Consider the following 17,551-nt stretch of genomic DNA (forward strand, 5'->3'; position numbering starts at 1 on the left):
GGAAGACACCCATGTAAACACAGCAATTCATGATGTTTAAAAGTTCGTCCTCGAAGAATCCATAAAATGTTTTAAAAAGTGAACTGGGAATGTGATATCAAAAGCAGTTTGTAAGATATACTTGAGAGAAAACTCTACCAAGCATTTTAGCATCAACAAGGACAAAACTCTCCAGTGTTTCCTCAGATAAAAGCAAAGATTCAGGTGTGTTAAAAAAACATATTCTGATATGGTAATAAAACTGATCTAATTTTATCAATTTTACCTCACAAAAGGTGTCTTTTGACATCATGCTGGACTTATTAAAATCAGGTGATTGTTGGTAGAAAAGAGGATTTTTGGGTTGTGTTTATGGTCTGTGATGAGTTTAGCTGAGTTGAGTTAGTTGAGTTTAGAGAAGTGAGCCTTTCTGGAATTTTTGACTGCATTATTGTAAATTTTTAGTTGCTCACGGAGGATTTGGTAATTTATTGTCAGGTTGTTTTTTCTCCATTTCCTTTCTGCTTTCCTACAGTGTCTTTTTAATTGTTTTATTTTTTCATTTCTCCATGAGGGTATAGGATTTCTTTTCACCTTCCTCATTTTCAGTGGGGCGACGGAATCTCAACATTCTCAAATTCTCAACAAATTCTCAACGATAAAATCACACAAGGAAGATAAAATGTCAACAGGGCTTTCACCTAAAAAAAATTGCAGCCACTTCAGAAGTAAGATAGTGTTTCCTCACAGTTTGCCCCGAAGCTTCCTACTGAATAAAACGATAAAACAAGTGATGTTAAAAAGGACACAGAAATGGTCAGACAATGCCAAGTCAACAGAGGACACACAGTGGTGGACAGGCCGGAGGTTATGACAAGATCCAGAGCGTGTCGTCTGTTGTGAGTGGGTGCAGTGAAACATTGAATAAAATTCATGCAGTTAAGCAGGTTTAAAAACTCTGAGGTGGTGGGGTCTGATTGATTATCAATGTGTAAGTTAAAATCACTAGAGATAATAATTTTATTGTAAGAGGTGTGGATAATTGGAAGTTAATCTGAGAATTCGTTAATAAAATTAGCACAGTGTTTGGGTGGTCTGTAGATTGTCAAACATAAAATGGGAGGGCTGCTAAAAACAAAGGCATGGTATTCAAAGGTGGTGACACTGTCAAATGACACTTCCTTAAAAACAAACCTGTCTGAGTAGATGGAGGCAGTGCCACCACCTTTTTTGCCGCTCCTCGAGGAAAAAGTGAACTTAAAATTTGGTGGGGAAGCTTCAATGAGGGCAGCTGGTGCATCTGTGCCCGGCAATGTCTCAGTTAAAAACAAACAGTCATTCTTATGATCTAAAATCAGTTCATTTATAAGAAAAGTTGACAGTGGACATTCGTTCAGTAGTGTCATGTTGAGGCTCACAGCAGTCGATGGTTGTCTGTGGTTTTATTGTCTTTAAATTGTTGGCACTGGCTCCACCAGTGTGATTGCTATGATGGCTGTTTGTGGTTACAACAGTAGGAATGTTAAAAGTGTTCGGAGAGTGAGTGCAGGTGTGACTGGTGGGGCTGTGACCCACTACCCTCTACTTGGATCCTATGTGGCTGGGAGTCAGTCATATGATGAGGTGGATGATGGTGAAGATGATCTGGGGTAAACTGCAGCCTGTTAAGTGTACGTGTGGTGAACAATGGTGTAATTAATGTTTAATTAAGAGTTTAATGACAGGTGAGACATAGTTTAAAATGAGAAAAGGGTTTCCGATGCTGACTCAACTTTAAAATTATTTCACCATGTGTATTGTTAAGTAATTAATGCTATAGTTAGATAGTTGTTTAAAAGGTTACAGAGTAATGTTCCCACCTAAACCTTCCCAATGATTTATTGATCAGTCCAAAATGTTTAAGGTTATGCTCAACATTTTTATCACTAGATGTTGTTTGCATTATGTCTTGTAATGAAAATTCAATTTAGTTTGTTTTTGTAAGGCTGCCTTTATGTGTATTAAATGTTTGAACCATTACTGATCTTCAGGTTGCGGATAACCCATCTAGAGGCAGAGTTGGCACGTCGGGATCAAGAGTTTCAAGTCCAGGAGCTTCATTTACACCATCTCCAAAGGGAACTGGAGGCCAAGATCTCCCAGGTCAACAAGCTCCAGGATGCCATTGGCTACAACAACAGCCTGGGCTCTTCGCCTGCTCTTTCCCATCATAACCACCAACGCTTCAGTGCCATCAACCAGGGTCCAAACCGCTTCCACAAGGTGGCTCTTGAGGTTCACCGCAGGCTGAGAGCAAAAGATGGAGTCTCTGCTGAGCCCACCTCAGAAACCTTCTGTGGAGGGTTCAGAGCAACACAAGTCTCTACTGCACAGGCCATCCGCAAAGACTCAGAGTAAGTAAAAGGGACGCTCTACACCATAGCCAACAGTCACCACATTAGACTATAGTGACTCCTTTTGACAATGGTGATAAGCGTTACACATGATGAAGTTAGGCCCACAGTGCATGCTGGTTTGTACATGTACATTATGCAGGGATCAGACCTATCAAAATTGTGAGATATTAAGCTATAATTACAAAATAAGGCCTAAACGTTTCTTTTAGTGATTTCCTCTGTCTAGCCTGTCTTTGAGTGTTTTTGTACATAAGCAATCAGGAAGCAGGTTTCCAGGAACCAATTTCAGTGTTCCTCCTCACAACACCAACAGTCAGTGTTTCTGTACATAATCAGAGTTTTATTAATTAAAGTGACGCTGGAACAATTTATGGTCACTGAGCTGTGAAGGCAGGCATTATCTTTGAGTGTGAGGAGCTGACCTGTGTGCAGAGGGTAACATCACACCCACAGGTGTGGTTAATATGGAATAATGCTACTGCCTTGCTGACAATGTAACCCAATGCCTATCCTTGAGAGTGATGGGTCGATAGGGAGGCTCCATGTTGTCCTTTCTGGCTGTGCCCTTCTGGGCCTCATGGGTCAAGACTTGGCCAACAGGCACAGGGTTTGGCTCCATGCAGACACCCCAGTTTCTGTATTTAAGGCTATGAGGTTCTGTAGATCCTCTCTGGAGCTTTTCTTTCTCTCTCTTTCTCGTCGGGCTGCCTAAGAGGGCAGGCTCTGTGCGCTGGACTCAACTTACATCTGACCAGTCGACTGCGGTCACTCACCTCGCTTATTGTCACTCCTGCATTCTATTACAGTTGTAACTGTTGTAGGTGAGTCTCATTATTTTTTTTCCCCCAGACACCACCTTACAGTGAAGATGAGGTTTATGAAAATGTACAACATATAACTTGAGAGTTATATAAAGTGATAAAAGATAGTGAAATAAAGGGATGTAAAAATACTACATTACAAGTAAAAGTTCTAATATTAACATTAGCAGCAAACTGTACTTAACGCTCAAGTATTAAGTAAAAATACAGTTTTTTTTAGCTCTAATAAAATGACATAATATTAAAACAGGGGTGTGTATGCAGAATGTTACTGTTGATAATACTGCTAATATTAACTGTCTATTACACAATGCATTCTTTTATAACATCAAAAGCTGAATAGGTTATAAACCACTAGTTCAATGGTAATCTTATCAAACTGTTGTATTTTAAAATCTTGTTTTGTCATCCATTGTGTTGTAGTGGACTGCCTTGGCATGGTCTTTACATTTTCCCTCTGGGAAACTCCAGAGCACTTTCCCTGTAAAAATGGGGGACACATCAAGAGAAACTGTTTTCTGAACCCAGAGGAGTTAGCAGAGGGTTCTAAATTAACTTTGTTGAGACTCCCCAGTTGACATCTGCAAACAGGTTCTGCTTTTAAGCCACAAAAAGTGCCAGCCTTTGAAACTTCCCTGCTCAAGATGCCATGAGAGATAACAGTTTTGTGGGGTCTCTTCCAGTTCACACCAGGGTGTTAAGGCATCCAAATGAACTCCTGAGGTCATTCGGACCTACATAAGTAGTGTAGGTCCAAGTTCATCTCTGTGTTTTAATAAGTAAGTAGAACCAACTCCCATGTCTTTATTATTTAATTTGAGGGAGTTAGGTAAAATCATATTTTATTCCTTCTCTGTGATGGAGCCATACTGCTATCTAGTGGCCTTAGTTATGCGTAATTTCGTACTCAACTTTATAGTTCTATTGTTTTTTGCATTTATTGTATAATGTTAAACGGTAATCCCATATCTAAGTAATTACTAAGTCCTTTATAGTCCACTGGACAACATTATGTTATGTGTGATTACTTAATAAGGTCAAACCAAGGATCTTCAAAGCTGTGGTTTACATTCATAGTTGACTTTAGGTCTCCTAGCATGTGTTTGTAATTACTGCAATAGGACCATCGTGGTGATGAGATACGTGACTTTATATGTAACGGGTCAAATTGAGTAATTCATCACAAAGTAGCTATGAGAAATAAATGTCTCCTAAATCACATTAGGTCCTCTAAAACTAAACGCCAGTTGTGAGGTCGCTTGGTGTGAAGGTTCACTACCCTGCCTCCCATTCGCACTCCAAAATTCATAGATTAAAACTTAGTGAGCTCTCAGCTCAGCGCTTCTTTCTACCTTCCCTTTCACCGCGGCACTTCTTGTGTATCCTCGCTCACACCTTTTTCTTTTTCTTCAATTTTACAAGAGGAGCCGCAACTGCTCATCAGAGCTTTGCTGAACTTTAACTTTTGAAGCCATTTTAAATCTCTTTGACTCTGTTCTTTATACCAGTTTTTGCTCAGTAAAGACACTGTTGCATTTTGTTTTAAGTAAACGCAAAATAATAATTTAAAGTGAGTTTGTCAGACCAATGGGACTGCTTTTGATTATTATCCGCCGAATCAATTAAAACATGGACACCAAGGCCACCAAGGCCAGTTGGTGTCCAGGGCAGGTAGAGTCGGTGTGCGGCTCCACCTGCCCTGCCACCACCGCCTTTCAGCGGGTCACCTCGTTTGGAAGATGCGCAGCAGCTCTCCACTGGAGTGAAGCGACAACCTGGACCTCCCTGGAGAAGTCTAATCAAGTCGGCAAAAGTAGATGGAATAACATCATTTAGTGATCAGAGTAGATGTTTTATAGCTAAGCTTTAATGCCAAATTTCTAAATTCTAATTTATCGCGCACTTCCACACTTTAGACGGGCACATATTTCTACCCACAATCATCCATAATTAATCATTTACATCACCTGGACATACATCACTTAGGTTCCCTTTCATTTGTTCAGTTTCATTTAAATGTCATATTACTTCCTCTATATACTCACCATTTTATTTTAAGTCGTTGTCTGTGGATATAATTTCAAAAGAGAAACAAGATCAATGTATATGGGATAAACTTCAGATTGTGAGACTGATTAAAGTGATGACATGTTTTGAAACTGTTATAATTTAAAATTTTATTTTCTCCTAAATGGAGAATGGTGCCCCTTTTACTTTAACGAGTGCAAAATCCAAATTCTAACATAGTTATTAATAACCATTACAGTGTCAAATCTTAATCTGAAAAGTAACTAAAGCTGTCAAATATATGTAGGGGGGAAGAAAGTGTGCCCTTTGCAATAGTGCCCATTTCATCATTCTAGACACCTGTCATAGGGTATGGGTATAAAAGCTATGTATACTACAACTAAGCTGCTACTCTGCAAAGGTTTTCATATCAGAATTTGTTCCTCAGACATGGGGGATTACAAAAATCATTACTCGATTTTTCCACCTCAAGGTGATACCAATAAGTGATCTTTTGGGATCTGACCCATGGACTATCATAAAATGAATTGTTCCTTTTCAGGATGGTGCTATTTGTCAATCCTCAGTGATGACAAGGACTGATTGTACTTCAAGGTGTTTCTTCAATAAATGCCCTAGGCATTGTCCGAGTCAAGAAATCAACCAAGAAACATATAAAGGAAATCTATAAGAGTTTGTGGTAGCCTTGCACATCTTCCCTGATGGGAAATGTAAACTCCCCCTCTATCCAGATAATGTGTCTATAATTCAACTTGCCAAAAAAATTAGTCTCTCAAAGGAAGCTGTAAATCGCGAAAGGGTCAATACTCAAGATGTTAAAGCGAAAGCAGCTATCAAAGTGATAGCTGAAATCGAGAGTCAAGATGTTTCTCATCACAGAGAGTTCAGCAGCTTTTGCAATCATTTGGCCATTTATGAGTATGTCCAGTGACATGTGGGTAGACCAAGCCTTCCAAGAACATTGTTCTGCCATTTAGTGCCGAGTCAGTGACGGGGAATGTGAACTGATGCAGATCTTCAACCGACTTTGTCACAATGTGTCCTATTCACAGATGGAAGACATCAACACTGCCCTTTGTCTCCTAAACTTCCATCATCAGGGAGTGACAATGACATTGTGTGGTTTGTAACAAGCCATTAGCCTTGGTGGCTTCAATTGAAGCTGAGGCTTCTCCACGGTAAGGGAAGGGCACAGTTGTGGTGGCAACTGACTCTTCCAACAGGAAAGATTGTGGACCATGCACTGAACACCTGAATAGGGGAGCGAGTCCTCTGTGGAGCATCCCAGGAAAACATCACCTATTTTATCTGGTTGTCCAACAGTGGCCGAAGTTAGGGAACAGTTGGAGCCCAAGTTGGAGCCCAAGTTGGAGCCCAAGCTAGCATAAAGTGAGTGGCAGGTTCAGCATCTGACAAAGAAATTCCATATTTTTCCACAGCCCTTTTGAGAAGATGTGGAAGTTTCTGGTGTTAGGGATCCCTTGTTTCATTGGGATTAGTCAGGACCAGAGGCTGGTCAAATGTGTCTACGTCTTCCCAATTCGATCTCTAATGAGCCACATGACGTTCCTGCAGTTCCATGTCGTGAGCCGACTGCCCACTCACCCCAGCACGAAAGTTGAGAGTGATGGGGAAAGTTGGCGTGGGGCAGGGGTTGCCAGCGGCGACATGGAGGCTCCCTCGTCACCCGTCATGTTCCAACCACTTGTGGGCTTGTCAGCAGTAGAAGAAGGATTTGGAACCTGGCTAAACAAATCCACCCAATGATATTTCATTCTTAGTGGGAGTTTTGGGTAGAGTAGAAGAAGGCCAACAGCAAAACAACCACCCTCTCAAACAGATATTCACTGAAACAAATAATGTAAGCTTAATAAATAAAGTAAAACAGGATGACCGGAAAGGATAGCTAGGGTCATTTCAGATTGACCTGATGGGAGTGAATTTGGCAGTTGTTTGATAATGTGCATTTGATTATTTCAACACAGAGGAATGTAAACTGAGACTAAGAGATATTTTGGCCTACATTGCAACTCAGTCTGCGTTACATTTAATGGCGAGTGAGCATCAAGAAGGGCTCCCAAGCACCTGAATATTTCTTTGCAAAACCACCAATGATGATTGTTGCGGTGTCAAAAAATGACTGAGACTTTAGAAAACCATCACTAGTAACAGAACTACAAAGTCGTCAACAAGTTCTTCAGATGTTAAAAAAAAAAAATCCTGTCCCATTTTCATGTAAAAAGGTTAGCCAATTGTAATCAGCCTAAACAGAATATCATTAGTAGGTCAACCTGAGAGCTCTAGGAAGCTTTTGTAATAAACCCCACATCTGAAAAGCTATATTAGCATGGCAGGATAATGGAAAGACATAGAGGAAAACAAGAGGACAGTGTATCTTAATGCAGGATCTGGGTCATTGTGGGCATCAATTAAACAACCTACACTGGCTCTCTTGTCCACTGCGCTTCTTTTCAATGGATCCACTACCACATCATTTGTGTGATGTGGTAATGAGGTATGCACACAAACGCTGCTCAGGGAAATCTGCTGAATAAATTGAAACAGCTGACAATGATGCTTGGACCTAGGATTCATATCTGAAAGATTCTTTTGCTTAAACAACCAGCCTTGTTATAGCATGATAGTATTTGTGCACTACTGATGTGAACATTTGTTAATAACAATAAGACAAATTCAATCAGGAAAGACTCAATTAGAGGGAAAAGTACATTGATTTATGTGCATACGTAAGAATGAGACATGTGAATTGTCTTTTGGCAAATTAACCCCTTTGTGATGTCATACATTGAAGGAGGGTGGTGAAGTCGAATAGGGAACTCCCCAATAGAACCTAGATGCTGCTGGTGATTGTGTTGGTGATGAGAAGAGGGTGCTAATGATCTGGATGTGATGAGTGAGCTTTTGATGAGCTCCTCCTGCGTTGTGGATACGATGACTGGAGGTCAGTGGGGTGGAGGAGGGTGTGACCATTCCATCTAAAATGACAGCTGACAGCAGCAGAGAGGAGAACAGATATGAAGTTTTACAAGGGTTACATGATTGGCTTATAAAGATTGTGGCAAAATTTGATGAGTTAACTGAAAAAGCTGACTGGGACTGTGATAGAGAAATGTGAAAGAATGAATGAGCTTGAGCTGACCTTCATGTTTTGTTGCTAGTTTAAGCAGTGGTGCAGTCTAGTTTATTGTTGTGGTTATACTCTGATTTTTCCCCCTCCAACCTTGGACAAACTCATCCTGGAGCGACAGTTGTCCCAAAGCAATCCCCCAGAAGCACCAACACAATCATTAACGCATACAGTATGCATCCATAATCGGTAATAACTTAATAATCCATAATAACATAATTGAGCATTGTGAAGGCGTGTATGTGTTATCAATGTTAATTTATTATAAGTCAGGTCAAGCCAATTTGTTTTTATAAAGTCCATTATCACAAAACACAATTAGCCTCAGAGGGCTTTACAGCATACAACATCCCTCTGTCCTTAGACCCTCACATCGCCTATGGAAAAACTCCCCCAAAAAAAACCTTTAACGGGGGGAAAAAATGGAAGAAATCTCAGCAAGAGTGGCTGAGGAGGGATTCTTCTTCCAGGCTGGACAGACGTGCAATAGATGTCATAAATAATAATTAAATTACAATAATGTCAAAAAAGAAAGAGAAAGACAGAGGGGAAGAGAGAGGGGGAGCGATGCAACAGCTATAATGGTAACAGTAGCATGTCATATTACAATAGTGCTAGGTGTAAAATTACTAAATGCAGTCTATGATAGCATGTGATGTTACGTGCAAATATGCAAATATTGTGTGTGTTGATAAAAGTCCCACGCGTAAATTGATAGTGGAGGCATGACACAAAATAATGACAGTAGAAGTTCGCATCAAACAGGATCATGGCTTCAACACAGGCACAGCTTCAGACGGGACCACAGCAACAGCAAAACCAAGACCACGATGAAGGAGAGCCGGAGATACAGTATCAGTGCAGCCACAGCACGAGCATGACCAAAGGCAGGATCACAGCATCAGCAATCCCATCACCATGATCAGGCGTAGCCAAGATTGCAGCTAGGATCCATGAAAACTAGGAAGCAAGGGAGCACAAATCCTCAGGAGATGCAATGGAGTTAGCGTAATGCAGTAAACAGATATGAGTGTTTGCAGATGAATAGAAGTAGAAAGTCCCCTGGCAGATAAAACCTATGTCAGCCTAACTAGGGGCTGGTCCAGACAACCTGAGCCAGCCCTTATTATACGCTTTATCAAAGAGGAAGGTCCTAAGTCTACCCTTAAAAGTGAAGACGGTGTCTGCCTCCCGGACCGAAACTGGAGCGTGGTAACTGAAGGCTCTGGCTCCCATCCTACTTTTGGAGACTTTGGGAACCACAAGTAACCCTGCGCTTTCTGAGTGCAGTGATCTTGAGGGTCGGTGGGGAACTATGAGCTGGGACAGATAAGATGTGAGAAAGTAGTCCTTGAAGTTTGTTTTATATAGGATAGATAGATCTTAATCAAATTTAACTCTGAGGTTTCTTACAGTTGTGCTAGAGGTCAAGGTAATGCCATCTAGAGAAATGATATCCTTAGAAAAGGAAATTGTCGCTCATCCAGGCTTTTATGTCCTTAAGACATGCTTGTAGTCTAGATAACTGATCAGTTTCATCTGGTTTCATAGACAGATACAGTTGTATATCATCCGCATTACAATGGAAATTTACAGAGTCATTGCTAATAATGTTGCCTAGGGGAAGCATATGTAAAGTGAAAAGGATTGGTCCAAGTACAGAACCTTGTGGCACTCTGAAACAGACCTTAGTATGCATGGAAGATTGATCATTAATATGAACAAACTGGGAACGATCTGATAAGTAAGATTTAAACCTGCTTAGTGCCATTCCTTTAAGGCTAATTAAGTGTCAGAGTCTATGCAGTAAGATTTGATGGTCAGTGGTGTCAAATGAGAATGAATGAGATCTAACAGGATCAATACAGAGACCAGTCTTTTATTTTAGAGGCAATCAATAAGTCATTAGTAATATTTACTAGTGCTGTCTCTGTACTGTGATGAACTGTGAAAACTGACTGAAAATCCTCAGATAAACTATTATCTTGGAGAAAGTCACAAAGTTGATTAGCAACCACTTTCTCAAGGATTTTAGAAATAAAGGGGAGATGAGATATTGGTCTGTATGTGCTCAAACCTCTGGATCGAGATCGGGCTTCTTTAGAAGGGGGTTAATGACAGCTACTTTAAAGGACTGTGGTACATAGCCTGTTAGTAGAGGCACATTGATAATATCCAACAAAGAGTTGTCAATTAAGGGTAAAATTTCCTTAAGTAGCCTAGTTGGGATGGGGTCTAACAGGCATGTTGATGGCTTTGATGCAGATATCAATGTAGAGAGTCGGTGAAGGTCAATGTGGGAAAAACGGTCCCAAATAAATTTCAGGCCTTACTGCCATATCCAGATTACCCGTATCTAAGGTCAGGTCATGAGGGCAAGAGGTGATGAATTTTATCTCTTATAGTCAGAATTTTAGCATTAAAGAAATGTATAAAGTCATCACTGCTGAGGGCCAAAGGAATACAAGGCTCGATAGAGCTGTGACTCTAAACCAGCCTGGCTACAGTGTTGTTAAGAAACCTGGGATTGTTTTTATTTTCCTCAATTAATGAGGAGAAGTAGTTTGCTCTGGCATAGTGGAGGGCTTTTCTATACGTTTTAAGACTGTCCTGCCAGACTAAACGGGACACTTCCAGGTTGGTTGAATGCCAATTTCTTTAAAATGTTTGGGATATCTGTTTTAATTTGGGTCTGGAGGTTAAGCCAGAGAGCCAATTTTCCTTGTTTAATTATTTTCTTCTTAAAAGGTGCAACTGAATCGAGAGCTGATCACAGTGAGCCAGTAGCACTATCGACAAGACAATCAATTTGAGAATGACTTAAGTTAGTAACAGCGTTCTCAGTCACATTGAGACATGGTAATGAGTTCAATGCAGAAGGAATCAGTTCCTTAAATTTAGCTACTGCGCCATTGGACAGACATCTAGTATGGTAACTCTTGCTGAGAGGCATGTAATTGAGTAGCAAAAAATTGAAAGTTACCAAATAATAGTCTGACAGCGGGGTTCTCAGAGAAGGCAATTAAATCATCAATTTCGATGCCATATGGAAGGACAAGATCTAGGGTGTGATTGAGGCAGTGGCTGGGTTTATGTATACACTGACTGAAGCCAAATGAATCCACAAGTGTGGAGAATGCAACACTAACGCTATCATTATCAATATCCATGTAAATGTTAAAATCACCTACGATAATTACTTTGTCTGATTTAAGCACTAACCCTGATATAAACTCTAAGAATTCGGATAAAAATTCAGAGTATGGGCCAGGGGCGTGGTAAATTATAACAAATAGAATGGGCTGTAAAGTTTTCCAGGATGAGTGAGAAAGACTAAAAAAAACCTTTTATATTATAATTGTAATTGTAATTATAATTATAATTGAGTTTAACTTTAGGATGTATTACTAAGCTTGAACCAAAAACAGAGAAGATTATGGTGTCTGAGATCGTTTTTGCAGACGTACACACTGACTCTATGTTAATTTTAGTGACCTCCGATTGTCGTAACCAGGTGTGATTGCCGCAGATGTGAATAACGATCTTACCAAATTTACACTTCGCCTTAGTCAGCAGCTTTAAATTTGACATGACGTTGCCCGCTCTGGTCCCATGGGTGCATTTGACTATGGCTGCTGGTGTCACTAACTTCACATTTCACAAAAGCTGAGCAAGAGCTGCCAATGACCAAAGTTGTTTCCTCAGTGGCTGTGTCACTGAGTAGGGAGTACCTATTTGAAACGTGAAGGGGGAGTGGGTGGTGAACCGTGGGCTTCGGGTTACTATTCTTCACTCGGTCAGTCACCGAACCTCCTGGCTGCACGGAGGCTGCCTGGGGATGCTACGTTATGTCGGTCCGCATTGGCTACAAGGGGCTTGCTAACTACCGCAGCTACAGAGGGATTTCCCAGGGTGCGGAGGCACACCTCCAGGTCACTAAGCCTCGCCTCCAACACAGCAAATAAGCTACATTTATTGCATCTACCACTATCGCTAAAAGAGGGAAAGGAGTAACTAAACATCTGACACACCGAGCAGGACAGAGCAGCAGAAGAAGGAGAAGAGAAGGGAGAAGCCATCGCTAACCAGAGCTAAAGCTAAAGTAGCTAACGAGCTGACAGTGAGTGAAAGGCTATGTGATTAAACAGGTAGAACTGCTGAGAGGAGAAGACAGCAGTGAGTGTTTGTGTAAAACTTGAGTGAGTTTCAATCATAGGCAAGCAAAAAGCAGTCAAAGTAAGGAGCAAGTTAGAAGATTAGATTAGGTTAGTCTCCTGTTGCCGGCCTCACATTCCTCTGACCAGCGTTCACTGTACCTCTGCCTCGAATTGAACTGCTGTGTGAGAACATGTGCCTCGTGATTGAACTGTATTCACGTGTGTCCCAGTTCAGACTGTCCATGTCGAGCTTTAAACTAGCCCAAAAACTTTGAAAGCTTCTAGCCCGAAATTGGAACTGAACTATTACAGCTTACCTGTTTACCTGGTATCTGTGAAGACTGAAAATGTGAAGTCCATTACTCACCATTGCTTGTGATTGTGCTGCATTTGGGTCCATACACCATGGCCTGGAGACACTGGTTTAACAGCTGGCAATTTTAATTGCACATTTTAGAGTGTAAACTCATGAAAAGCAGATCAGTATTTTTAATGAACATTCCTGCAATTCTGTCGAAACACTCAACGGAGTATAAAAATCTCAACAGAGGACACAAAGTAGTCCATATGTTCCCAAGCACAATTACACACTTTAAACGGCATGTTCACCTATCTCCCAAAACCATTGTCAAACGTAGGCTGTGTGCTCCATCAGTTTAATGCCTGTAATGCATGTTTGTACTTGACTAGATGTGCATTTCCTTCTTGCTTGCATGGCAGAGCAATGACTTCTTAACTATGTTGTGATATACTTCCTTGACTAAAAAAGACTTACACAGGACCTAGACATGCTGATCATAAATTACTTACTTTGGACAACAACAGTGGTGTAGATCTCTTGTGCATAGATTGCTTGTGAGACTGAAATCCCTTTCACTGTCTGGGTGCCTGGCGCTGCCAGTTGTTTGTGTCCAGAAGACTGAGATCACAAAAGTCTGAATGGTTCTGCAGTTGCTGAGACAGGTTTGCAAGTGCATCGTACATGAGTCCCAAGGTCACACAGAAATTCCTTGCTTTGCATAAGATGTGCGGATTCCATAAGTTTGCCTCTCTTTGATGTTTCTTGTTTGGGCTCCTGCTGCATGCTGTTGAGTGCTCCATGTGGTCTCCACACAGCCTTTATAGAACAGAAGCAGCTGGACACACATCCCATACTCAAAACTCTGCCAGTTTTTAGGAATTGTGAGCCCACTTTTGTTCTTGTGCAGCTTCCAGAAATTCTTGTGATTTTTTGTCAGACTGAATAAGTGATTGTGGATCCTCTTCATGAAGACCTTCAAGTGGCTGACTGCCTGAACCTCATCCACAGTATCAGACACAGCCAGTTCCAAACAATGTTTCAGGCAGTGGCATGTGAAGAAGGACCTGGCAGTCAATCTGGTTGCCACACCAGTTCTCACCTTGCATGACACTGGCTCCATCAGAAACAATTGAGACCCTTTTTTTGTTTTTTTTAAGGCCACTCCTCCATGAAGCGTACAGTCTCCAAACAGTTCAACAGAGCTTCCTCTATTCCCTCTGCACTTTGGCCTTCAAGCTAAACCAGCTCCAGAACCAAAAATTCAGGAGTAGCTCCATCTACAGAGGCTTTGACATTGACAGCCATGGCAGATTTGTGGCTGAGAGATGTAGCCTAGTTGCTGTAGCTACATCCCAAGTCATGTATTTGTCATTTCCTTGCACCTCAATCCTTGCTTGAACCAAAGGTCATTCTGATGCACCATCTTGAAGACCGTCTCAAAGCTGTTCCGAATTGCATACTGATTCTTTTTACTTTTAGTTTGTTTTACAGCTGCCTTTACAAAGTATGTGCTGTTACATGCAGTGTGCACACAGTCGTGATGTACTACTCCCTAATACTGAGCCCTGAACTTAGACCCTCTTGCACATATATCTGTTACTATGGAGATCAGAGAAAACACCATTTGCGGAGCTTGTCAGAGATGGAAATCAACCCAGAGAGCTCTGCTGTTGTTAGTTGGCAATATATGTAGTTTAACCCTTAAGTTGTAACTGTTACAAGTTCCAAGTTCAAACACATTACTTAAATACGCCTAGATGTGTATTTCTCTATCATTGTTTTGTTCATTATTTTCTTGTTGGTTATCTACATTATTTTGTTCTCTTAAACAATTAATATATAATACAATTTTATTACTATTTGACTCCTGGTCATCAGTCACTTTAATGCGCTGTCACACAACACTGCAGCTTTTTTGTCAGCTGTCAATCAGCTGCCATCTGTTTGTGGTGCGGTCATGTGATGTATCTGCTGCTGCGCAGAGGACTGTAGTTTAGAATAATCAAGGACACAGAGAAAACTCCCCCATACTGTCCCACTTATTGCTGACATATTTATTGAATGAAAAATGACGTTTCAGTCTAGCAGACCTTCATCAGGTATTATGGCAGCATCAGAAAATTTCTACATATAAATATATGCAAGCAGAGACTGCCTTAAATCTTCCATCATCCAATCAGAGTACTGCTGAAAAAGCATGCTGGCCTGCGTAGTGCAAATTCCGACAGTAGTACAACATCCTGGTACTTTGGGCATACTGCATTTGAGACACTAATGTTTTGGGATGTACAAAATCTTTGTTTGGCATATCATAGAGAATGGCAGTGTGAGTATTAGAACATACAGCTTATTTTTGCTTTGAGGATTCGAGGAGTGAGAATTGAGGAGAGATCTCTGAAGAGCATTATGTAAGAATACACAAGAGCAGCTTTCATGGAAGTCTTTTGTGGTGCCTTTTGAACACTGGCCAAGTTACATAGTGCTGAAAGCAGGTGACGAGGGCGCTCTGTGGAAGTGGGATGGACATAATTCTCCCTGGTGAAAGTTAGTGTAGTATTAGATCAACTTCGAAACTGCTATTTTTAAGGTGGAAATGTTACATGATGTTACTTTAACAGCAGACGGATACAATGTTCAATTCCCTAAAGCCATGAGTTGGGATTTTTTTGGTCAAAAGTTATTTCAGGACCAAGTGAAATGTTTCATTTAATTTTCCCGTTGATTGTGTTGTGTGCCTGCTAGGTCAGAACTTAAAGCAATGTGTTGGTTATCTTTTGACCATATTGACGTTACAGGGCAGTCGAAATGTACACATATATGGATATGAACAGGTCTGCTTCACAATGCAAACAGAAGTCACACAAATTCTTCACACAAATTTTGACCTTCAAAATTAGAAAGCGACTTTCAGTGCCCAATATGGTGCACTGTAGTACAGACTGTAAGGTTTGGTGATTCTGTTTTGGTCTGGGTTTTGTCGTACTTGTTGTGTATTTCCCTCCCCCTCCCCTTTCTGTTTCCTTTTTTCTCCTGCTGGCTTGTGGGTGACAGGGGGTGTTGCTGGTTCTGCTGCAGCTGCTGATGACACACACCTGATTCCCCTTCTCCTCATCAACCTGGAAATAAAAGTCCTCTCTACACTCCACTACTCTGGGAGATAATTCCGTCTCGCTCGTTAGTGCCTTGATGATATACTCTAGTGTTTCCTGCATTGTAGTTCTTAGTTTTTTTGCTGCCTTTTTGCATTTCTTACTCAATTGTGTTTCTGTCTCCTGTCTACAGGTCATCCAGTGGACCCTGTGCTCAGCTCTCATGTTTTTTCTACTGCTGTTCGCAATGAGCCAGCCTGCTCCCTGTCTCCACTGCCTGCTTTTTTGTCGTTTTTTTAACACTTGTTGATCTACAAGTTCTGTCATTTCTCTGCTTTGGGTCCAGTTTGAAAGTTATGAAACTTGAGTTAAAATTGTAATTTGTGACACTGGGTAACATTTATAGAATTGTCTTTAAGTTGACACTATTTTTTTCTGCTTTTTCTTAAATACCAGCACCAAGAAGCTCATCAACGATGCCATCATGAAAAATGACTTCTTGAAGAAGCTGGAGTCACAACACATGAGGGAGATAGTGGACTGTATGCATGAGAAGGTTTACACCGAGGGACAGATGGTCATCAAGGAGGGGGAACCTGGCAATTACCTCTATGTACTGGCAGGTCAGCTCAGCAGAATGCATGTTGCTCGCATGGAACTTTTGCTGTCCCATTTTAAGTGAGACAGACTGAGCTATATGGTGGATACTTTGTGATTTTGTACATTTTACAGCACAGTTATAAACAAAGAAAGGTCATCGGTTTGCATTCATCATTAAGGAAGTTGATAGTACAATTTCCCAAACTCTTTTTTAAATCTTTAAATTTATGATTCCTTAAGCATATAAGATAGTGTGTTTATTGATTAAATTAATAGTAGTGCAAAAGGGATGGCTTAAGGGCCACATACAGGAAGGGCCACAAATTTCTTTGACAGAAAAAATGTCAAAAAATGTCAAAAAAAGAAAAATTGGGGTTGAAGTATGTATTTATTGAAAAAGAGACATCTTCCTTCAGGTTGTGTAAGTCATATACAGTTTTGTTCATGAGTGAGTGCGAAATAGGCTAAGAGCTTTAAAAATTGGATGGGTTAGCAGTGGTGTGATGCATAGACACTTGTGAGACAATGGGCCCCTTGGCATAGGAAGATTTGATGCTGTTTTAGGCATCACGAGAAAATGACATGACAACAGCATGACCATATGAAGGTAAGCCCTTTAACTTTTCAATGAGAATTGCTAACACCATTCACTACAATTGGAGACTCTTGTTCAGAGGTGCCCTGACACCTGTGGGCTCCTGGGTCTTTGCCTGATAGGCACATCGTTGGTCATTCCGTGGTTGTGCCTGGTTGTTGTGTTGTATCCTGGTGAGACCACCTTGATAATGTGAGCTCAACATTGTATTTCTCTCTGTGTGTCAGTCTGGACTCTCTGCCACCACAAACACTTTCAGTGGGTGAGAGTACTTACCTTGACAGACAGACTCCACCAGCCAATCCTGATGTTAGCACTAGTGGTCTGCACGGGCTTGAAAATGCAGCCTAAGCCCATGAACTGCTCATGACATAGCAACCTGACCCGACAATAAGCTCGACTGTATAATGCAACATTGGAAGCCTGCATCCAAGTCC

General features: G+C 40.9%; 1 protein-coding gene across 1 annotated transcript in view; it reads left to right on the top strand.

The window, feature by feature from the left end:
- The window catches only part of LOC121954433 (cGMP-dependent protein kinase 2), a gene marked incomplete at its 5' end in the record, with an annotated part of 72,740 nt that overhangs the window by 3,404 nt on the left and 51,785 nt on the right, over positions 1–17,551 (top strand). Inside the window, 2 exons of the mRNA XM_042501930.1 lie at positions 2,010–2,372; positions 16,376–16,542. Of these exons, the coding sequence (XP_042357864.1) occupies positions 2,010–2,372; positions 16,376–16,542 (530 nt within the window). The remainder of the gene's footprint in view (positions 1–2,009; positions 2,373–16,375; positions 16,543–17,551) is intronic.

This window comes from Plectropomus leopardus, chromosome 15 (assembly GCF_008729295.1).
Source record: "Plectropomus leopardus isolate mb chromosome 15, YSFRI_Pleo_2.0, whole genome shotgun sequence".
Classification (NCBI taxonomy): domain Eukaryota; kingdom Metazoa; phylum Chordata; class Actinopteri; order Perciformes; family Serranidae; genus Plectropomus; species Plectropomus leopardus.